This window comes from Aquarana catesbeiana, linkage group LG05 (genome assembly GCF_042186555.1).
Source record: "Aquarana catesbeiana isolate 2022-GZ linkage group LG05, ASM4218655v1, whole genome shotgun sequence".
Lineage (NCBI taxonomy): Eukaryota > Metazoa > Chordata > Amphibia > Anura > Ranidae > Aquarana > Aquarana catesbeiana.
In genome coordinates, this window is record NC_133328.1 from 393,861,770 (window position 1) to 393,885,943 (window position 24,174).

At 42.9% G+C, this 24,174-nt stretch overlaps 1 protein-coding gene across 4 annotated transcripts in view; it reads right to left on the reverse strand.

Moving 5' to 3' along the window:
- MCUR1 (mitochondrial calcium uniporter regulator 1) overlaps window positions 1–24,174 on the reverse strand; it is an 81,943-nt gene that overhangs the window by 12,264 nt on the left and 45,505 nt on the right. For 3 of the 4 annotated variants that reach the window (XM_073631090.1, XM_073631089.1, XM_073631086.1), the window contains one exon: window positions 13,219–13,333. In XM_073631090.1, the coding sequence (XP_073487191.1) occupies window positions 13,219–13,333 (115 nt within the window). Of the gene's footprint in view, window positions 1–8,861; window positions 8,974–13,218; window positions 13,334–24,174 lie in introns of those variants that run through there. The other variant, XM_073631087.1, reaches the window with a different exon arrangement.

Here is a 24,174-nt window from a genome sequence, read left to right on the forward strand (position 1 = left end):
GACTGATGCCCAACGTGAACTCTTAGAAGCTTCCATTTCTAAGGAAGATATCTCTGAGGCTATCTCCTGTTTGGCTACATCTAAGGCCCCAGGATCAGACGGCTTACCACTTGAATTTTATGCCACCTACTCCGAAATTTTAACCCCTAAACTTCATGACCTATACAAATCCATATTTGATATGGGGATCCTACCCCCCTCTGAGAGAAGCCCAAATTGTAGTAATCCCTAAGCCTGGTAAGGACCCCAAATACCCAGAGTCATATAGACCCATTTCCTTACTACAAGTCGACATTAAAATACTTGCCAAGATTCTAGCCTTCCGCCTTAACCAGGTCATTCTTTCCCTAATCCACCCTGATCAGACAGGCTTTATGCCAGGGAAGAACACTGCTATGAATATTCGCCGTCTATTTATGACCATTCAGGGGTCCCATGATGAAGTCGGCTCGAGGGTCGCGGTGGCTCTAGATGCCGCCAAGGCCTTCGATTCCGTGGAGTGGAACTATCTATGGGAGTGCCTCTCGAGATTTGGACTTGGCCCCAACTTTATTCGTTGGGTTCAGCTCCTGTATCAATCCCCGAAGGCCAAGGTGTTTGTAAACGGCTGGCTCTCCGATCAATTTCCGCTGGAGAGAGGGACCCGACAAGGCTGCCCCCTTTCCCCCATGCTGTACGCATTGGCTGTGGAGCCGTTGGCCATCATGGTTCGTGCGGACACCAATATTCGAGGCCTCAAGATAGGGAATCTGGAAGAAAAGATTGGGATATACGCAGATGATATGCTCCTCTACTTGGCAGACTCGAGTCCCTCTCTCATTGCAGCTCTCCACTCCTTAGAGCTTATTGGTAGCCACTCGGGCCTAAGCATAAATTGGTCTAAATCCCAGATCCTTCCAATGGACCATTTCCCTCCTTCACTCACATCCCCCCTCTGACTCTCCCCAGGGTCTCTGTAATTAAGTACCTCTGAGTGCAAGTTACTAGATCGCTTACAGAGTACACACTCTTGAATATTAAACCCCTGTACACCCTGATCAAGACTAAGACACAAAATTGGGCTCGACTACCCCTGGGTGTTATGGGACGCATCAGTCTAGTCAAAATGATACTTCTCCCAAATAATACTCTATATGGTGTGGCATGCTCCCCTGTATGTATCACAAAAATTTTTCAAAACAATTAGTTTTTATTAATTTTAGACAGGTTTATAACACAAGAAGAAATAACAACAAAATTAGAGACCTGACATCAAATCTCTTGGTTTACCCAAGTGCAAAAATGTATAAAATTCAGACTAGTGCAATCAATTGACCAGACATTGATCCTTTACATTGTTTCATTCTCTGTGGGTCATGTGTATGAGATATTAGTCTGTAAGGCGTTGAGTACCCTGGTCTAGGAAGCCCCTATGGGGATCTTCTGCTTCCTTGGACTCAGGGCACTGTGAAGGGTAACTAAGGAGAAAATGTGCAAACGTAACATCTGCCATAAAGTGCACAAACATGTAAAGTGTAAGGAGTGAAAGAAAAAAATAATCCTCCACTGAGGGAGGGGCGGTTATTGGAATAGATTGCATTTGTATAGGTCTTGAAAAATCTGGAAAAAGAGGATAGAAGTAAGAAGGGAAAAGAGAAAGAGGAAAGAACAGATATGTTCAGTAGGAGAACAAGAGGGGGGTGGGGGAGACAGCGAACCTCGCTCTGTAAAACAAACCATGGGGTACAGCCCACGTTTTACTGGTATACAGTGTGTGACCATTAGGGGGGGTTCGTATTCTTCATTCTCTGTTTAAGTTTGTCTGAAGTGGAGTAATGCCTCCAGACACTCCAGATATATGAAAATTTAGCTTGCTTATCCAGGACATTGGCCTGCATTTCCTCCATTAGCATTATATTATTTATTTCATTGACCCATTCCAGTATAGAGGGGGAAGTGGTAGATTTCCAGTGTCTGGGAATAAGCTGTCTCCCTGCACTCATGAAAAACTTCAAAAGACTGTTTTTCTGTGATTTTACGCCTCCGGGAAAAATAGATAGGAGGGCAATGGTGGGAGAAGGCATCAGGGGTTTATCATAAATCTCTGAATAAATGTGAAAAATCTGCGTCCAAAATGGTAAAAGCCTATCGTATTCCCACCAGATGTGCAAATAAGTACCTTTCTTGGAGTTGCATCTCCAGCACGTGTCCGAATTGGCAGGGAACATCATCCTAAGTGTTGTGGGGACTCGGTACCACCTTGATAGGACTTTATAGTTCTTCTCCTGCATATAGCTCGAGATCGAGGTCTTGCTTGTGAAAAGAAAGGCCTTACTCCAGTCCGCCTCAGATATATCAATTCCAACCTCTGCTGACCATTTTGTTGTGTATATAGGAAGGACACCGTGAGTGTGTTCTAAGATTTGTTTGATAAAGGGTGTCGTGGGGTCTCCGGTAGGATGCAGAGTTGTTCAAATCCTGTTAAAGGTCTGTGAATTAGGCTAGAGTCGTGTAATTGTTTGCAGTATTCGCTCAAATGTCTACGGGTGAGCCAGGTCACTCTGGAGGTTGTGTCTGGAAGAGCAGAAGCAAATGTACCTAAGGTGGGGTCAACAAATTGTGGTGCGGTGGGCCAAAGCTCTCTAAAATAGTTGTCTATGGATTTTATGGAGTGGCCCTCCAGAAGTTTAGGGTTATCAAACAAAGGGGTGAGTGGGCTGGGTTCCGAGGATAGAGCATAGGTAAGTTTTCTACGATACCAGATCGTCAAAGCGTCTCTTGTAAGGGGGGACAATGCCACTATCGATTTAAATGAATGGTCGTATCCCCAGAGAAGAGCTCTGAGATCATATGTGGATAGGTCTTGCTCCACGAATGTGGTAGCCTTGGTCATGGGTCGAGGAAACCATTCAAGGATGCGGGAGATTACTGTAGATGTATGATATAGCTCAAAGTCAGGTAAACCCAACCCACCTTTTGTAATGGGGGAGCTCAAGTTTATGTTTCAGCCTCGGGTGTCTGCCCTTCCAGACGAAACGGATAGCGATTGATCTTAGGGAGCGGAAAAAGGCAGGGGGAAGGACTATGGGGAGGGCCTGAAACAAGTATAGGAGTTTGGGGAGGATATCCATTTTTAGTGTATTAATACGGCCCATCCAGGATACCGCTAACTCCATTCGTTCTTCCATTAAATGTCTGAGTTTTAGAAGGAGAGGGCTAAAGTTCAGGGCGTAAATATTCGAAAAAATTTTCGGGATGGCCGTACCTAGATAGGAAATGGAGTTCTGTTTCCATTGAAATGAAAAATTTGATTGGAGGGTTGAGAGTGTGGGTTGTGGTAAAGATATGTTTAGGGCCTCAGTTTTGGAGATGTTTAATTTATAGTTACTAAAGCGACCGAATCTGTCTATCTCTGCTAGTATAGAGGGTATGGATATGTGGGGTTTGGTTACGTACAGGAGTAGGTCATCAGCGTAAAGAGAGAGTTTACAGTGAGATGAAGGGGTCTGGATGCCTTGTATGTTGGGATTTGATCTAATGGCTTGGGCGAGGTGTTCTATGACTAGGGCAAACAGGAGAGGGGAAAGGGGGCAACCTTGCCTGGTGCCGTTGGTGATCGTAAAGTTTTGTGATTGGGTGCCATTCACTAGGACAGTGGCAGAGGGTCTAGAGTAGAGTGCCATAATGCGTGTTAACATTTTCGGGCCAAGGCCTATTTGGGAGAGGGTGGATTGGAGAAAAGACCAGCTGACCCTATCAAAGGCCTTCTCCGCGTAGCAAGAGAGAAGGCAGGTTGGTATGCGGTGGCGCTGGGCAAAAGTAATTAAGTGTATGGTCTTGGTGGTGTTGTCCCTGGTTTCTCGGCCTGGGACAAAACCAACCTGATCTTTATGTATTAAATTCGGTAACAGGGGGAGAGACGGTTAGCAAGTATTTTGGCATATAACTTTAAATCAATATTTAGGAGAGAAATCGGTCTATAGTTGGAGCATATGGACGAGTCCTTTCCAGTCTTAGGGATGACCACTATTTGGGCTTGGAGGCTAGATGTGGAGAGGGCAATATTACCCTCTAGAGCGTTAAAAGCTTTCGCTAATAAAGGGGAAAGTTGTGTTGCGAAGAGTTTATAGAAACGAGAAGAGAACCCATCGGGTCCAGGGCTCTTACCGTTCTTGAGGTTTTTAATGACAGAGAGGAATTTCGTATCGGATAAGGATTCCTCTAGGTCTTGTGAATCTGATGTGGGGAGAGTTGGGAGAGCTGTCTCTTGAATATAGGAGGCTAAGTCAGGCGGTGAGGATGAGGATAGCGGGATCTGGGGGGTAAGGTTATACAGTGTTGAGTAGTACTGGCGGAATTCTTCGGCAATGGCGGAATTCTGCCTGATTTTACCTTTAGTGGGAGAGTTTATGAATGGAATGGGCGTTCTATTTTGGCGGGGTTGCAGGGTGGATGCGAGATGTCTACCGCACCTATTAGCTTGAGAATAATAAGTGAATCTGCCTTTGTCCCTAGCTATGAGAGATTTCTCCGCGTAAATGCGTAGGAGGTCCCTCCTAGCGTTGGTGAGGTCAAGGAGTGTCGAGTCAATGGGATTTTGTTTGTGCGATTCTTCTAGAGTGGCGATGGTAGTGAGAAGACGATTCGTGTCTGCTATACGCGCGTGTTTAAGTCTGGAACCGTGTTGCATAAATTTACCCCTGAGCACACATTTAAGGGCTTCCCATTTCGTGAAAGGATTAGTGGGATCGTGAGTGTGGTCTGTCACAAAGTGTTTAATATTCTGTGTTATATCTTGAGAGCATACCAGGTCGTTTAAGAGATTGTCATTCAATCTCCAGGAAGAGTTTCGGTTGCGTGAAGGTGTACATCCCAAGCTAATGTGGATAGGGGCGTGGTCAGACCACAGAGAGATACCTATAGACGCGGACGGCGAGAAGTCTAATAGGGATTGTGAGATAAAGAGATAGTCCAGTCTCCCGTAAGTGGCGTGTATGGGTGAGTAGAAGGTGTAATCTTTGGTGGAAGGGTGTAGCATACGCCATATGTCCACCAGAGATAAGTCAGATAGGAGGGTTCTGATTTTGGTCAGAGAGGTTGGAGAGATCGAGGACTTACCGGTTGAGGAGTCAAGACGAGGTATCAAGGTGGCATTCAGGTCCCCTCCCAGAATCATGTTGACTGTACCAAATCTTTTCAGACGGGCGATAACGGAGGTGAGGAATTGTTGCTGGTTCTGGTTAGGAGAATACACGTTAATAACAGTGTATATAACATTTTTGTATGACAATTTGAGAAAAATATATCTGCCTAGCGGGTCGATATACGAGTCAAGCACATCTGGAGTAAAGGATGCGTGAAAGACTATAGAAACCCCTTTAGATTTTGCTGAGGGATTGGAGCTATGAAACCAAGTAGGATATCTTTTATAGGGGAATTGCGGGATTTTGTCTGACCTAAAATGGGTTTCCTGTAAAAGTAAGATTTGAGTCCGCATTTTGTGGAAGTGAAAAAGAATTTGTCGTCTCTTCTCAGGAATATTAAGACCCCTGCAATTTAATGAGGAAATTTTCAAGGCGGTTTCTGATGCCATAAGAAAATTGTTCTAATTGACAAAAAAAACAGATAAAAGGGAGGCTCGCTGTCTTCATAGATAGAGAGTAGGGGTTTGGGGGAGGAGAAGGGGGACATCTAGTGGTGAGTAGAAGGAAATAGTTGAAGTTGAGAGAATAGAAAGGGAAAAAGGAAAAGAGAAGAGAAAAAAGGAAAAAAAGAAAAAAGGGCCAATACGGCTTCACTAATGGTGTTGTCAGCAACGTATCAGCTAACACCCCTAGGGCGCTGAATGACCTAAATGGGGTAACAGTGGTCAACGCAGGGGGGAGCCCGCACACGCCGGGCTATAGAGTGTGAGATAACAAAAGAAACATGATGGCTCTGTATATTAACATAAACTGGTAACAATGAACATAACATTTCAGGGCCCTGTATGTCTAAGTAAGCTAAAGATTGTACTGTTGACCTCCTAGGAGAGAATATCCCCAAAAGGTTTCAGATTAAATGTATTGCATACAGGGCCTTTTCTCCAGCAACAAGGGGGGGAAAGGAAGGGAGGGGGGGAAGGGGAGAGGGATGGGAGAGGATGGGACATTACATGGAGTTTGAAGCGCAGTGTCCTTGTGACGGGACACCGCACGTCAAAGATATCAGGGAACATAATCTGTAATATAAATCCTACAGTAAGGAAGTAAAACATATTGTGTTAGTTATTCATATGTTCCAATGATATTGTAACCGGGGACGCCGCCACCGATTAGGAACCTGTGGGAGAGATGGGAAAAAAAAAAAAAAAAGGAGAATTGAGGAGAGAGTTCAACCTTCGGTCGAAGAGAAGTCCGACTTGGGTCATTTGTTCTTCTTCGAACGTTTCTGCCAACCTGGCGCGGCTTTAAAACCCGGAGTGGCGGCATGGAGGGGCCAATCTGGGATGGAAATCTGTGGCAGTTCAAAAGTTCCAAGAAACTTAGGTAGATCACCTAACGTGCGGAAAGTCGCAGATTTTCCTTCATGGGATGCAAACAGGTTGAAGGGGAAACCCCAGCGATACTTAATCTGCTTGGCTTGAAGGGCCCCGGTGAGAGGCTTCAGAGCTCATCGCATGTCCAGGGTCAGTTTAGATATATCAGGGAGGAGAGACACTGGGGTTTCGTTGAAGTAGATGGCAGCTTGAGCACGTGCGGCATGCATGATGGCGTCTTTAACTGCATAAGAAGTGTACTCTGCAGATCACGTCTCTGGGGTGTTCCAGATTTGGATTTTTAGGGCCTAGGGCTCTGTGGACCCGGTCTAGTTCCAGCGGATCATCTTTATCTTTCTGAAGTAGGTCATTAAAGATGGCTGTGACAGCCGGTGCAAGGTCCTTGGTTTCAACCGATTCAGGCAGACCGCGTATGCGTATGTTGTTGCGTCTGGCCCTATTCTCCTGGTCATCCTGATGATACATCAATTGCTGTATCTGAAGAGTATGCTCATGTAGAATAGTGTCATGCGTTTGTAAAGTGGATGCAGTTTCCTCCATGGTGTGTTCTACCTCCTCAATTCTGTTAGTGATATCTCTGCAGAGCTCAGACATCTCTTGTTTATATGAGCGCTCTAAGCGTTGCACATAGGCCTCAAAATCATGTCTGGTGGGGAGTGCTTTGATATATGCTTCCATGTCCCATCCTGTGTAAGATCTGTGGGATTCAGGGGAATGGCAGGCTGAACGGGTGGATCCAGCTTCAGAATCAGGGGGAGATCGGGCCCTTTGCCTGGTTTTCATGTGTGGTGTGGAGCGCTGTGAAGCAGCTCCCTGTGAGGCAGCATGCGAGCCTGGGGTCCGGGCGGGCGCCATCTTGGATGAGGGGGGGCCAGAGCGGTTATGGCCCAAGTGTGTAAAGAACCGATCTATGTCCCCTTCAGGATGTGGATCGGGGGTTCGGTGCCTGTCTCCCCCACCCCTCCTCCCCATAACAGACCTGGATGGCGGTGCTGGGAAGCGCTGAGAGCCTCGTTTGTGCCGGCGTGTGCGGGAGCTCCTAAGGAGAGCGACTTACTCCTCCATGCGTCAGGCCACGCCCCTTGTCCAAAACAATTGAATCTATTCTAAATTCGTTTATATGGGGACACAGCAGACACAAATTATCTTGGAGAATACTTAAGAACCCAGTGACATTGGGAGGAGTTGCTCTTCCAGATTTTCAGGATTATTATCTTGCCTCCCAACTGTCCCACTTCTATCATTTTGACAAGAACGAGCTACCAAGATACCAGTTACTACTCTGTGAACACCCTGATAACCCAGCCCATACCCCACTTCAGTCAGTCCTAAGGGCCCCATTGACAGGACATACCCCCCCAACACAAAGCAGGCATGTTGGCACATCACCGGAGGGTGTGGCGGTTGGCACTACAAAAACTCGGGACTTCAGATTCATTCCCACACCCCCCTATGGGTCAACACACGCCTGCCTGAGCTGTTGTCTATCCTAGACCCCACGGTTTGGATACGTAACGGGATCTTGTATATGCATCAGATCATGACCACTACGGGACTTAAAACATTCCAAACCTTAAAAGACGAATTCTTACTTCCCAATCACATCCTTTTCAGGTACTTACAACTCCACCATGCTATACAAACTCAGTTTGCTGGCTCCAACCCATCCCTGACAGTCCCCTCCATAGTTGACACGGTCATAGGTACTGAGCCAGCCAAACTAATCTCCACTCTTTATTCCGCCATCCGTCTTCCCAACTCTATAACCTTGGCCTATAATGCTAAGACTAGATGGGAGGTGGACGTTGGAATGATTGAGGATGAGGATTGGGATGAGATTTTGGAAGATGTGAAAAAAGTTTCCCCTAAACTGTCGGACCACCTAACACAGTTGTATATTATACATAGGACATATCTGACTCCTCAGAGGATAGCGCGTTTCAAACCCATGTATAATCCAGGATGCCGTCTATGCGACCACACCCCAGGCTCTTTCTATCACCTTATATGGTCCTGCCCAAATATCCAAGCTTACTGGATACAAGTGATACGCTTCCTGTACGATCAGATGGGCTCTCCTGCTACCCTTGACCCAAAGATGTGTTTACTCGGTCTGCTACCTAACTTAGACGCTGACAAACCCCTCCATACCTTTCTACATGAAATGCTATTCTTAGCGAGAAAAACGATAGCGCGTAATTGGATGCAGGCCCTACCCCCTACAATCCATTATTGGAAAAAATAAATTAATGACACTGTCCCCTATAAGAAGCTGATTTATGTTCATAGAGGATGCCCGCCTAAATACGAGCAAGTCTGGAACAGATGGTTGGAAGATGGTGAAACATGTACTTGAAATGTTGATATGCTCACCTCTCATCTTCTTCTCTCCTCTCCCCCTTTTCCCCTCTTCTTCCTTATTGTGTACTGGCTTCATGCCCGGTGGATATTTCACCCTATAAACATGCAGATAACTCAATGTGCTCATGTATGTATAACTGTTCTGGCCATGTTGGCTTACATTATTTTTTTATGTACCAAGCATATATTTTCTCAATAAAGTTGGTTTTCCAATTAAAAAAAAAGGTGATGGACTGGCCAAGCATGTCTCCAGACCTAAACCCTATTAAACATTGTGGGGCATCCTCAAACAGAAGGTGAAGGAACGCAAGGTCTCTAACATCCAACAGCCCCATGACGTCATCATGGAGGAGTGAAAGAGGACTCCATTGGCAACCTGTGAAGCTCTGGTGAACTCCATGCCCAAGAGGGTTAAGGCAGTGCTGGAAAATAATGGTGGCCACACAAAATATTAACACTTTGGGCCCAATTTGGACAATTTCACTTAGGGGTGTAGCAAAGCGTTATTTTTTCAGTGTTGTCGCATGAATTGATAATAAAATATTTACAAAAATGTCAGGGGTGTACTCACATTTGTGAGATACTGTAGTTCTGTTACTAGGTATCTACAACTCTCTCTCTCTCTCCTAACATGCTAAACTATTTTGTTCTACATGTCTTACTATGCCAGAAGAGAAATTCCCCTTAAAAATGGAAACTTTCAACCCACCCTCTTATAATGGTTGGTGCTTAGCTATCAATTGAATTGTATATTCTACCTATGTTGTATTACTGTACGATACTTGAACTAGATGGACTTTTTTCAACCATACTAACTATAAATATGGTAACACTTTTTGATAACCAATACTGGATTTCGGAAACTTTTAATAAAGTTTTTACTGTTAAAAAAAATAAAAAAAAAATAAAAATAAAAAAATGCAATGGTAGATTCTTCCATCTACACAAACAAGATAGATTGAGCCCCCAACTTGCTGGGATATTGTATTCTAACAGTGGCACCCACCACTGCCAGAAAACACTCATCAGCAGCTGCAGATGACTAACAAGTTGGGGTGCCCTTTCATTTTGAGGACTTGCTTGTGGACTTGGAGGTCCACGGCTTATGATAGAACTAGATTCAAGGTTCTGCTTGGACCTGGAGGCCTAAGAGAAAGGAAAGCATCTCTTTAGCTTCAGGAATAGAAGGTTTCGCAGATGGATATTTTGCCTTTTTAAGAGGCAAAAGGGTTCTCTTCCCTCCCAGTTACCTTAGTGAAGCGTTCCTTAAACTCAAGGCATTTTTGCACAGATACCCAGGTACTTCAAGTGATGAGATGCTTCAGAAAACAAAGTAAAAAGATCAGACTCACAGCAAATGCAGTCCAGAAACTGACCTGAAGTACCACAGAAAAATGCTAAAGGACAGGAGGCAAGATCTAGGAGACATGCTCTATCCTGATAGTCGTCACCCTCCCTGTGGGAAAACTTCCTAAGGAGTCTTTAAGGACACAGGATTTAGGGGTTCTACCAAACAAATGCACAACTACCTAAACCTATAGAGTGCTCTGTGGCTAACTCTGTTCATTACATACAAGCTGTATAGGCCAATGCCTATAGTGCCTTGAAAAAGTAGTCCAACCCCTTGAAATTTTCCACATTTTGTCATGTTACAACCAAAAACATAAAATTTATTTTACTGGGATTTTATGCGATAGACCAACACAAAGTGGCACATAATTGTGAAGTGGAAGAAAAATGATAAATGGTTTTCAAAGTTTAAAAAAAAAAAAAAAAAATTATGTGAAAAGTGGGGTGTGCATTTGTATTCAGCCCCCTTTTCTCTGATACCTCCAACTAAAATCTAGTGGAACCAATTGCCTTCAGGAGTCACCTAATTAGTAAATACACCTGTGTGTAATTTAATCTCAGTATAAATACAGCTGTTCTGTGAAGCCCTGAGCTTTGAACATTTCATGGAGCACTGTTCAATCCACTGTTCAATCCATCATCCAAAAATGGAAAGAGTATGGGCACAACTGCAAACCTACCAAAACATGGCAGTCCGCCTAAACTGACAGGCTGGGCAAGGAGAGCATTATTCAGAGAAGCAGCCAAGAGGCCCATGGTAACTCTGGAGGAACTGCAGAGATCCACAGCTCAAATAGGAGAATTCCTACACAATACAACTATTAGTCGTGTACTCAACAAATTTGACCTTTAAGGAAGAGTGGCAAGAAGAAAGCCATTGTTGAAAGAAAGCCATAAGAAGTTCCATTTGCAGTTTGCTAGAAGCCATGTGAGGGACACAGCAAACATGTGGAAGAAGGTGGTCTGGTCAGTGCAGACCAAAATTTAACTTTTTGGCCTAAAAGAAAAACGCTATGTGTGGTGGAAAACTAACATTGCACATGACCCTGAACACACCATCCCCACCGTGAAACATGGTGGTGGCAGCATCATTTGTGGGGATGCTTTTCTTCGGCAGGGGTGGGGAAGCTGGTCAGAGTTGATGGGAAGATGGATTGAGCCAAATTCAGGGCAATCTTAGAAGAAAACCTGTTATGCCCTGTACACACGGTCGGATTTTCCTTATGTGGGCTCCATCACACATTTTCCATCGGAATTTCCGACACACAAAGTTTGAGAGCTTGCTATAAAATTTTCCGACAACAAAATCTGTTGTCGGAAATTCCGATCGTGTGTACACAAATCCGACGCACAAAGTGCCACGCATACGCAGAATAAATTAAGAGACGAAAGCTATTTGCTACTGCCCCGTTTATAGTCCCGACGTACGTGTTTTACGTCACCGCGTTCAGAACGATCGGATTTTCCGACAACTTTGTGTGACTGTGTGTATGCAAGACAAGTTTGAGCCAACATCCGTCGGTAAAAATCCATGGATTTTGTTGTCGGAATGTCCGATCAATGTCCGACCGTTGTGTACAGGGCATTAGAGTCTGCAAAAGACTTGTGACTAAAAAGACTAAACATACAGCCAGAGCTACAATGGAATGTTTTAGATTAAAGCATATATTCCATGAGTTAGAATGGCCCAATCAAGGCCCAGACCTAAATCCAATTGAGAATCTGTGACAAGATTTGAAAATTGCTGTTCACAGACGCTCTCCATTCTATCTGACAGAGCTTGAGCTATTTTGCAAAGAAGAATGGGCAAAAATGTCACTCTAGATGTGCAAAGCTGATACAGACATACTCAAAAAAACTTTCAGCTGTAACTGCAGGAAAAGGTGGTCCTACAAAGTACAGTGGAACCTTGGTTTACAATTAATGCGGTTAATGAGCATTTTGAAAGACGAGCAACTTTATTTTAAAAATCCTGACTCAGTTTGCGAGCGTTGTCTCGCAAAATGAGCAGGATTCAAGCCAATGTGGTGTGCAGTACCGCATTTGGCCAGAGGTGCGTGGCGCCGGTGACACTCGGAACGGTTCGGAGCCATTTGGAAATACTCGGAATCACTCGTAAATACTCAGTTCCCGAGCCTTTCTGAGTTCAGCCAAGCTGTCCCCGAGTATTTCCGAGGCTCTCCGGCGCCCCCCACCTCTGACCACATGCAGTAGTGCATGCAATAGAAGTCAATGCAGAACAAATTATCTTGATTTCCATTGACTTCTATGGGGAAACTCGCTTTGATATGCGAGTGCTTTGGATTACAAGCATTCTCCTGGAATGGATTATGCTCGTAATCCAAGGTTCCCCTGTATTGACTCAGGGGGGCTGAATACAAATGCACGTCACACTTTTCACATATTTGTAAAAAAATTTGGAAACCATTTATCATTTTCTTTCCACTTCACAATTATGTGCCACTTTGTGTTGGTCTATCACATAAAATCCCAATAAAATACATTTACGTTTTTGGTTGTAACATGACAAAATGTGCAAAATGTCAAGGGGTATGAATATTTTTTCAAATCACTATAACACAGAGCTCAGTTCGCCAAGGACACATTACAGGCTGGCCTTAATTTGTCCCAGCAGGGTTCGGGTACAGCCTCCATTGCAGTAGCCAATCTAAAAAATGAGCACCTTCTTGCTCAGCATGCAGTTGCAGAAATTTTATAGGAGGATGAAATTAAATCTTGATAAAAAGGATATAGTTTACTTTATTTAGAGTAGAGAGAAGATGTCCTTTCTCTTAGGACACTAGGGTGTGAAAATGATTACACTGGGCTGTCCTAACAGCATTATTTTGCCAGTGTCCAATCTCCTAAACTCGGCAACATAACTATGTACCTGCAAACTCATTCTTTGTCCTGTAATGTAAGATTAGGAAAAGTTTTTGACCAATAAAGCAACATATGGTCAAGAAACAATACCTGTCAAGACCACTTACCTGCAAGATATTTAATTGTATCAAGTTTATGCGATTCCAGCATAGTTTTCAGGCCTGCTACTTCTGTGTCAATCTTTCTTTTGGTTTGTGTCAGTCCTTTGTCTTGATCAACATGCTACAAATAATAAAGACATCACTAAATAACTAGAACTTCAAATGGTAAGCAATGTTAAAGAGTCTCTGTTACAGCCCTTTATACTTGGCTCAAGTGAACCTAATTTCCTCTAGTAAGTACAGCCTTTACTGCAAATTAGTTCTGGGGCAGTGAACTCTGTTTCAGTTTACCGTACTTGCGTCAAAACTAATATGTGGCACAGATGCTGTACTGAGTTTCCATTGAGGATAGCTCTTTTCTCAAGCAAGTGTAAAAAAAAAAAAATATCATAACAGAATCCCTATATGGCAGGGGTATAAAATGAAGATTCACATAGGTCAAATCAGTACATCAGTACAAATCTCTTCCAGCAGGGGTCCAAATTGCATGTGCAATAATGCAGATCCTTCACATCAAAGCCCCCTCCCACACACATTTATATCACAGTCCCCTTCTTACAACATTGCCCTCAGTCCCCCCTCACATGACAGTTTCCCCCTTTATGCCACACTGGCCCTTCATATCAATATTCCCTGCACTCCCCCTTCACATTAGTGTCCCCTGCCCCCATTAACCCCCCTTCAGCACATTATCCTCACCCCCATTTCAGAGCACTATCCTCATTCCCCCAATCACCCCCAGTTCAGAGCACTATCCTCACCCCAGATTCAGAGCACTGCCCTCAGACCCCTTCCGAGCACCATCCTCACGTCCCCATACACCCCCTTTTCAGAGCACTATCCTCACCCCCCCCCCATTGAAAATCCCTTCCCACTCACATCAGCATTTTCAGTCCTATCCTACACAAGGCAGGTCTGTACAGAGGATGGGAGCTGCCCAAACTTTCTTGTTAACAAGCTGCTGATTGTTAGGACTACCTAGCATCCTAGCAACCATTCACCCACTTGCTGCTCCTGCGCTCTATCCAGACCTGCTGCTTCTCCCATCCTCTGCTCTGCAAGGATGATAGCATAGCAGCTAGGGGTAATAAACAGCAGCAAGATCTACATACAAAGGAGAGCTAGAGACCAAGCTCCTGAGTGATTTGAGCACGGCGTTCTGGATGAGACGGTCACTCAGTCTGGATCTGGATCCCAGTCCACCATTTAGTGATGCCTGCTACAGTATATGGAATCCTTGGACATCAACTATATCATTTTATTCAAGTACAGAGAAATACCAGTTGATCTTGCTGGAATTCATGTCCTTGTAAGTACCTGTACACTGAACTGAAATCTCAAAACAATGTTACCTGCCTTCCTAGCTATCTATTGTGAAGTACAAAAGCCCTCCTCCCTATGTAATGAAAAGGAGGAGGACAGGAGGAGGTATTTGAAGTCAAAATCAAGAAAGCAGCCTACGGTGACAATGCTGCTCTTGCATAGTTAGAGTCCTTATGAAGTACTTGCGATTCCAGCAGTGAGGGCAGAACCTAGTTAGTCCACACACAGTACAGTGCCAGAAATATGTGCAATAACATGGACAGTCACTGGAAATGCTTCTCTGCTTAGCTTAATGAAGAAGTACTCTTGGAAAAGAAATATGTACTATAGCAACAATAAATAATGTATAGGTCAGTGCAATTACAGTATTAGGTCATCCATATTTAAACTGCTTGCTTTAATGCAGTCAAAATGTGAGGATTTTGCATAACTGTACAATATTGGTGCCACTGTGGGAAAGTCTTCAGTGTATAGTAAAAATCACAATAAGCGTATATTGATTGGTTTGCGCAAAAGTTATAGCGTCTTCAAAATGGGGGATAAATTTATGGCATTTTATTTATTCTTTATTTTGTTTTTACTAGTAATGGCAGCGATCTGCGATTTTTATCGGGAATTCAACATTGCGGTGAACAGATCGGACATTATTGACACGTTTTTGGGACCACTGACATTTATACAGCAATCAGTGCTATAAAAATGCACTGATTACTGTGTAAATGTCACTGGCAGGGAAGGGGTTAAAACTAGGGGGACATCAAGGGGGTTAAATGTATTCCCTTAGTGTGTATTCTAACTCTGAGGGGATGGGACTGACTTGGGGAGGAGACCGATCGGTGTTCCTACATACTAGGAACACACGAATTGTCTCCTCTCCCCTGACAGAACGTGGATTTGTGTGTTTACACACATAAATCCCCGTTCCTGCTCTGTCAGGAGTAATCGCGGGTGCCCGGCACCCCCTACATTCATTAAAGTGCCCACCGTACGGCTTTGGCGATTTGCGCAGGAATGCCATTCTACCTCCGTCATTCGACGGCGGGCAGTCAGCACGCAGTTAAATTGGTGCCATGACCACTGGCCTAGGCTTCCTTTTCAGGGTGGCTCCTTTCACTTGCAGTGTCCTATAGAGCCAACCTTGCACGCAGGTACCAGAGTTGTCTTCCTACACTATGTGCATCAATAGAAAGACACAGCTCTGTACCCTGTGACGGTGCTCCCCCTGTTCTCCTCCCTTCACCCCTATAACAAGCTAACAGACTACTGGAGGCTGGAGAACACACTGTCCTCACTTAATGCTTTCCAGTGAAAACCTGGAGTTCAGAGAAACAGCACTGGGACAGCAGGAGCCAGCATCATTGAAAGTTGTAAACTGCAAGTGCTGGATTGAGAATTTCAACAAATAGTTTACTCAGAAAACTTCCTTTTTTTGTGCTCAATGCGTTGAAGATCTCTCATTACATTTTTTTTTTTTTTTGGGACAAAGTACATGTGGTACTTTGTTGCCTGTTTCTAAGTGCATTCTACGTTATGAGTACTGAACCCCGCCCCTCATCCCCCCTCGGGCAATTCTACAACAGCGCCTGCTGCTTTCAATCATAGTCAGTGAGGAGAGAAAGGGGCAGGAGCAGGGCCAAGCCTTGTTTTGTGTGGACACACAGAGCAGGGCCTGGGAGCAAGCACACACAAATGCCTCCATAGCAAGCGGCTTGCTATGGGGACACTCAGAGAAGAGGAGCCAAGAGCACCGGCGGGGGACCCGTGAAGAGGAGGATTAGGGCTGCTCTGTGCAAAACCACTACACAGAGCAGGTAAGTATGACATGTTTGTTATTCTTTTTAAAAAATGCCTTTACAAACCCTTTAACGCTACTTTAAATGTCCCAGAACAGCCATTCATCAAGCCAAGTCAGAGCCTCTGATCTCCATACTTGTTCTGAAAGATCAGAAATCAATGACTCAGCATAACAGCCAGGTAACTAATATTTTCAGAAGGCCAGCAATAATTACTGTGGGAACACTACAACATACATGCATTATTAAGTATTCAATGCTATGAAAGGTGCAGTAGATGTTATGGATATGATATGAACTTTGCATTATTGTCGTTACAAAATACATGGATTTTTGGTACAGTAGTGGCATCGACCTGACTGGAGTTGACTATTTATGTTTAGGTATTAGGAACTATTTGGTTCTGTTCCTTACCCATGTTTCATCTCTGCGCCTATGAAAATATGCATCACTATTATAATGCTATAAGTGATCAGAATTATCAAGTTCAATACATCTGCATATGACTTGTGGATACCAATCTATACCAAAGAGTGAAGCAAATGATTCTTGCTGAGCCACCCAGTTCCACTTATCTTACATATGGAATTTATTGCTTCTATTGTGATCCACTATGCTGTATAGTATTACAAGGTCACATTCCATGAATGGTACAGGAGATATTATGAATATACTGATATGAACTCTGTCTTTGTTGCTATAATAATCTCCTAGGTGCAGCAGTGGAGAACGTGGGAGTAGACTATTCACGTTTATAAACCAGGAGTCATCTGGTGCAGTCCATCATTATTGCTTCACCCCTACACCCATGTGATTAAGCTTTACAACTTCAATGTTATGAATGATTCTAAGATCCATACATCTGCACATGATCAGTGGATATCAATGTAAACAAAGGAGCCAGTCTAGGAAATTAATAGTTTCTTCTGTCAGACTTGCTGAGCTATCTAGTTCCACTTGGATTCTATGACCCAATCTGAGATGAATACCCGAGTGGTTTCTATACAGCCTATTAGCAATAATCTGTACAAAAGGCTAATCCTAACATTCCTGTAATTATATGAGCTAAATATTTTTTTCCCACGCATATGATGAGTGGAGACAGAACATCGATAGCTTTAGCGCTGCATGGGGCACTTAGTCATCTGGAGCATTCGGGAAACTACATAAGGATGTTGTTTATGGATTACAGCTCTGCCTTTAATACCATCATTCCAGAATGGTTGGTTGAAAAAAAAAAAAAAAAAAAAAAAAAAAGGAAAAATTGGATTTGCCTTTATTTGTTTTTGGATAAGGGATTTTTTGGTCCATCACTCGCAGGTGGTCAAATTGGATAAGTTTATTTCTTCCAAGCGAGAAATAAGTACTGGACCACTGCAGGGTTGTGTGTCAAGTCCCTTTCTCTATGCGCTGTACACATATGACTGCACCCCCTATGAGACCAATAGTATAGTTAAGTTTGCCGATGACACTACCGTAATCACTTGTATCACTGGAGACGATGAGGAGGGATACAGAAGAGAGGTTGATAGGATAGTGGAATGGTGTACCCTGAATAACCTGATCCTAAAACGCAGGGAAAACAAAAGGAACCTATTGTATATTTCAGAAGGAACAGGCCTGAACCAGCACTGCTTTTTATTAAAGGCGTGTGCGTGGAGTGGGTCTCTACCTTTAAGTTTTTGGGAACATGCATTTCTGAAAACTTATCGTGGACAATCAACGTTAAAGCCATTATTAAGAAATCGCAACAGCGTTTATATTTTTTGTGACTCCTTAGGAAGAATGGCTTGGGAAGGAAGGTACTAGAGACATTCTATCACTCTGCAATTGAGAGTACATCAAGGTATTGTATTATAGTTTGGTATCCTAGTTGTACACAGGCAGATAAAAATGCTCTAAAGAGAGTTGTTCGAACAGCACAGAAAATTGTAGGATGTGAACTTGTTCCTCTAGAAAAAAAATATAGGAGACTCGTTGCCTTTGTAGAGCAGGAAAAATAGTGAGACCAGACTCATCCTGGTTGTCATTTCTTTAAATTATTGCCATCTGGGAGACGTTTTTTTTTTTTTTTTGTATAATTAAATCCTGTGTGGTAAATGCATGGTTGATAATTTTGATGTATGAATAATGTGTGGAGTAGAAATGTAAATTTCATTGTGAATTTGTTTTCTACAATGATAATAAATCTTATCTTATCTATCCAATATACATTGTGAACATATCCATGGATTACTAATTGCTAATGCGGATAATACTTAAGTGTATCTGGATATCACGCAAAACATACATGCACAGGCAGGTACAAATTCAATACCAAAAAAATGTCATTTTTTTTCCCATGTGTTTTAGTTTTTGAGCCACAAGATTGCTGATCATTTTTCCTCTTAAGGTCTGTGACCTTACTTAACCGTGAATACAGATAGATAAGCATGCACTTTGCCCTACATTTTTTATCTCGTTCTGCTGGGGAGCTTTATGTGTGTCCTTGTTTATTTGAAATGGTTTTTAAACTTTTGGGACTTTAAGAGGCAATTTTTGTACTAGAGACGGTTTGTGTATAATTATATATATGCATGTATACAATGGGCGTGCATATGTGTGGCCATGGGGCGGTGAATGCCTTGGCCACTTAGGATCAGTCCAGTACAGCTTCCTGGTGGGCTCACTCAGGTGGGTTAGGACTAGGATCGGAACATGCCTGAGCTCATCACTAGTCAGCAATAGCAGCATGTGTCCTTTAAAACAAAGAATAAATAATGATATTTGAAGCGCTTCACAATGTGCATAAAAATGAATATATATGAATAAATATAAATACTCAAATAAACCCAGCAGTGAGTAAAAATTCCTAAAAAATCCAGCAATCAAAATAGTGTAAAATTATAAAAAATTAGTGACACCAAATGTGTAAAAAAATCCACATAAAAAATCCACATAAAAATAAATATATAGGGATGTATTCAGAAGGTTCAATTATACAAGTGTAGAATCCGATTGGTATAGAGCTTTGATCCAGTCCCATTAGCAAAGCTGTTTAAAAACACTTGCTTAATTAAGGTGCTCATTGACCTTTATAGTAACAATGTTTCCTTTCCTTCTGTTCACAACCAATGTGAGATTCATAAAACAGATCTTATTTGACAGGCAGATAAGAGAAAAAAACAATCATTGTGCAATAGTTAGGATACCAAGGTACACAGGCAAACTTCAATCCACTCACGTGTGCCTTATAATGATAAGGCATATGCAGGTTTTACTATAGCAGTCAGCCGCCTTAGACAGGAGCAGATTCACTGCAGTACACTGAGTGATACTGCTGATCTGCAGAGAGCGTCCTTGGCTCCTCCCACGCGTTACATCACAGTCACGTGACTTTTTTCAAGGATCCTTGAAAAAGTCACGTGACTGTGATGTAACACGTGGGAGGAGCCATTATATCATTACTATAAAGGTCAATGAGCACCTTAATTAAGGAAGTGTTTTTAAACAGCTTTGCTAGTGGGACTGGATCAAAGCTCTATACCAATCGGATTCTACACTTGTATAATTGAACCTTCTGAATACATCCCTATATATTTATTTTTATGTGGATTTTTTTTTTACACATTTGGTGTCACTAATTTTTTTATAATTTTACACTATTTTGATTGCTGGATTTTTTAGGAATTTGTACTCACCGCTGGGTTTATTTGAGTATTTATATTTATTCATATATATTCATTTTTATGCACATTGTGAAGCGCTTCAAATATCATTATTTATTCTTTTTAAGTGACTCTGAAAACAATCTTTTTTGATAGCAGCCTCACTTGGTTTTCTGTGTAATTATCAGCTATTTAGCATCACAGCGCTTTGTGTTTTATATATTCTTTGTCCTTTAAAACAGTTTTTTATAGTACAAAATAAAATTTTAGCAAAAGTATCGATCCACAAAGTAATTATTTGTTACTAGGGCTTCAGGAACTATTTAAAGACACCCTGTCACTAATTAAAACGTAAAAGAAAAAAGAAAATTCATGTATTGTGAATGCTTGCTTGCAGCCTATTCCTTTCTATGAACCTTTTTTTTTTTTTATTGACAATGTGCCTCCAAACTTGCTAGTAAATTTAGCTACTTCATAACAGTTGATTCCCTAGCAGAGCACCCTCCCTCCTTGCATGTCAGCCCTCTCCTCTTCCAGGAGTGTGCAATTACTCTCTATGCTGGCCCAGCTAATCCGGCTCTTTTGACCCTACATAACCTTTTAATGTTGCTGCCAGGGGAGGAGTGAAGGGGAATACTAGAGAGACACCTATGATCCTGCTGGGGCTATTAACACATCCAAGATGGAAGCTACCAGCATCATTCTCGGGGCTTATATATTTCTTTAACATTTACATCATCATTCTAAGGCCCCTTTCACACTGGGGCGGTTTGCAGGCGTTATTGCGCTAAAAATAGCACCTGCAAACCGCCCCTAAACAGCCTTCGCTGTTTGTTCAGTGTGAAAGCCCGAGGGCTTTCACACTGAAGCGGTGCGCTGGCAGGAGAAGAAAAAATCTCCTGTGAGCCGCATCTTTGGAGCGGTGTATTCACCGCTCCTAAACCGCTCCTGCCCATTGAAATCAATGGGACAGCGCGGCTATACCGTGGTAATACCGCGGCTATAGCCGCGCTATACGAGGGGTTTTAACACTTTTTCGGCCGACAGCGGGGGGTTAAAACCGCACCGTTAGTGGCCGAATACCGCGGTAAAACAGCGCTAAAAATATCGCTGTTTTACCGCCGATGCCCCCTACCGCCCCAGTGTGAAAGGGGCCTAAGACTCTAAATCTAAAGACATGCTGGTAGGTTAATCGGATCCTGTCTAAATTGGCCCTAGTATGTGTGCATGTGAGTTAGGGACCTTAGATGTACAATGTATATGTAAAGCGCTGCGTAAATTGACGGCACTCTATAAGTACCTGAAATAAATAAATTACCCAGACAATTCTTAGTAACGTAAACGTTATTAGACTCACTCAACAAACTGTTGTGCTGACTGGATTTAGTTCTGAAATGATCCAACATAATCAATCGCTACTGCACTCTATGCTTGGGCCCACATACATGAAGATCATCACTTGAAGCAGTTCATTACTATCACTTGCCTGTAGCCACCTTGATCAGTAATTTGATGTTTTAAAAGACAGAAGTTACTGTTCTAGCATTCATAATTACGGCATTTACCAGGAAATGTTATTTACTGTAACTATGGAGTGACAGGGGTATGCTCACTAATCCTGTCAACACTATAGTGCGCTGGTATGGTTCACCATATCCACGTCATCTCAAGCGACATAGTTGTACATCGCTGGAGTTTGAGCAGTTATACCAGGATGATGCCGGCAGCTGCCTACATCACCCCAGGACCGTTTTGTAGAGCCTTCGGTTGGCTCTCTTGTAAAAGCAATCCTACCGGCTAACTGGCTGCTGCATTGCTTTTACAAGCAGCAGGAGGGGACGTCCCCCCACTCCCACTGTCTTCCACGGCTGTACCGGGTCTCCCACTTCCGCCAGCTGATCATAGAGCCATGTAAAGAACCGATCAGCTTAGCTGGACTCTATGATATAGTAACCCAGAAGCGATGACGTCCCATCACTTCTGGGTTACCCATATGTAAACAGCGCCATTTTTAAAAATCAAAAGCATTTGATCCCACCGATCTTGGTGTAATCGAATGCTTTTAAAGGGCAGAGGAGGGATCTAGAGTCTTATAGACCCCAGATCTCTCCGTAAAGAGTATCTGTCACAAATTGCTGTGACAAGCCAGCAATTGACAGCAATACAAGTGATACAAAAAAAAAAAAAAAAAAAAAGGTCAAGCCACAGTAAAAATAAATTACAAAAATTAAAGTGCCCCTGTCCCTCCGTGCAAAGGTGAACACGCGTCGGTCCCACACACAGGCAAACAGCGTTTGTCCCACACATGTGAGGTATCACCATGAACGTCAGATCATGGGCAGTAATTCTAGCATCAGACCTTCTGCGCAAATCTAAAGTAGTAACCTATAAAAGGGCTTTTAAAATGTCTCCAATGGATAGTAAAATTGATGTCGTTTGTCATGATTGCACAGGCGTGCGCAATTTTAACGTGTGACATGTTGACATGTTTGGCATCTATTTACTTGGTGTAACATCTTTTGTATTTTACAAAAAAATTGGCTCATACATTAACTGGTAGATCCTTTGCCCTTTGGCTTAAGCCCCGGTTCACATATATGCGGTGAGGGAAATGCTGCAAATCCTGATTGTTTCCTGCACTGCACTGAAATCAAATTCTGTGTATGCGATCTGCCACAGGAGTTAATGTTAAATCAATGACACCCCAAAACAGGTCGCAAAACGCAGTGCGATTGAAAGAATCGGATCACATGGGTGTAAAACACCCAATGCGATCCAATTTTGGTGCGGCAAAAAAAGAAAAAAGATGCCTGCACCTTTTTTTGTGCAGTGCGAATTGAGCTCATACAAAATGAATGGGCTCAAACCACACTGCAAAGAATCGCATGTGATTTGAATGGAAATGCAGTGTGATTCCTATCCGAATCACATGTGGTGTCCCATACTGCACAAGTCTGAAATCCAGTCTTTCTACAGCATTTGTCACTAAAGAGTGTTTAATGTAGTGCTGCAGCAACAGAAGAAATGAAAGGGACCCCGACTATCAAATATCGAAGCTCTTGCTAATGGTTTGTTCTAGGTGGGGTTTCTATAACCTTTACCATTTAGTCCAACCCATCACACTGATAGATTAAATGTACACAAACCTAAAAGGTGCCAGCATATCCTGTAACCTATTAAAGCACCTTAGTGGTTTAAAACCTACCAAAAGAGAACACAGAATGTGAAAAGGCTCCAGCATGACTGAAGGTGCATAAAGTGAGTTCTATATAAAAGTTAATCAAAAAATTCTTTTTTGTAACACATTTACTCATTTCCACAACACATCTGCCCAGTTTTCATAGATCAGCTCCATAAACTCTTTATTGTCCATATCAACAGTCACGATTACAGTATCAATATGATTACAATGTTTCCCTAATTTCTTAGGCACACTTTTGCTAGCACAGTAGGACTGCAGCACGGTGAGTAGGAGTACCTCTGTGGTAGCAGAAAAGTAGGGGTGACTTCACACTGAACTGCTGCGGTTTTGGTGTGGGTTAGCTGAGCTTTGCCATAGACTTCTATTATGTCCCACAGTTTTGGTGCGTTTTCTGAAAGCGCAAGAAGAGTCCTGTATACAAAAACTAAGGGTACACTGCGCTGCACCCATGCTGTGACCAAACCACAGTGGGGAGGTGTGAAGCCGCCCATAGGACTAAAAGAAGGTTAATATTGAAGCCAGGAACTATAACAAGGAGATCTCACTGCTGAAGTGCCCAAGACAGACAGACATTCAGCTGCATTCTGCACACAGCAGAAGCCAGGCCTGGCTGCCAGCAGGAATCCCTAGATTTTTGCCAGCAGTACTAAACCCTGCCGGCAAACCTAGTTACATAGTCTAGTTGAAAAAAGACACAAAAGACACAAGTCCATCTAGTTCAACCAATAAAATAAATAAATAATAATTGGTGACGTCATGTTAGGCACCGCGGATCTTTTTGGGGTTTATCCCCTAAAGCGCTACTGGCTTTTCATTTGTTTGAAAGACTAATATATATCTGGTAAGCAGCCAACCTGCTGGGGTGTCAGTGATCTTAGTGCTGGGTGTCAGTGATCACATTGCTGGGAGGATTTGATGATAGATGTGCACTGATAGTGACACCCATAGTGCAGACGAAGCAGGCACAGATCACTATATAAAAGTTAATCAAAAAATT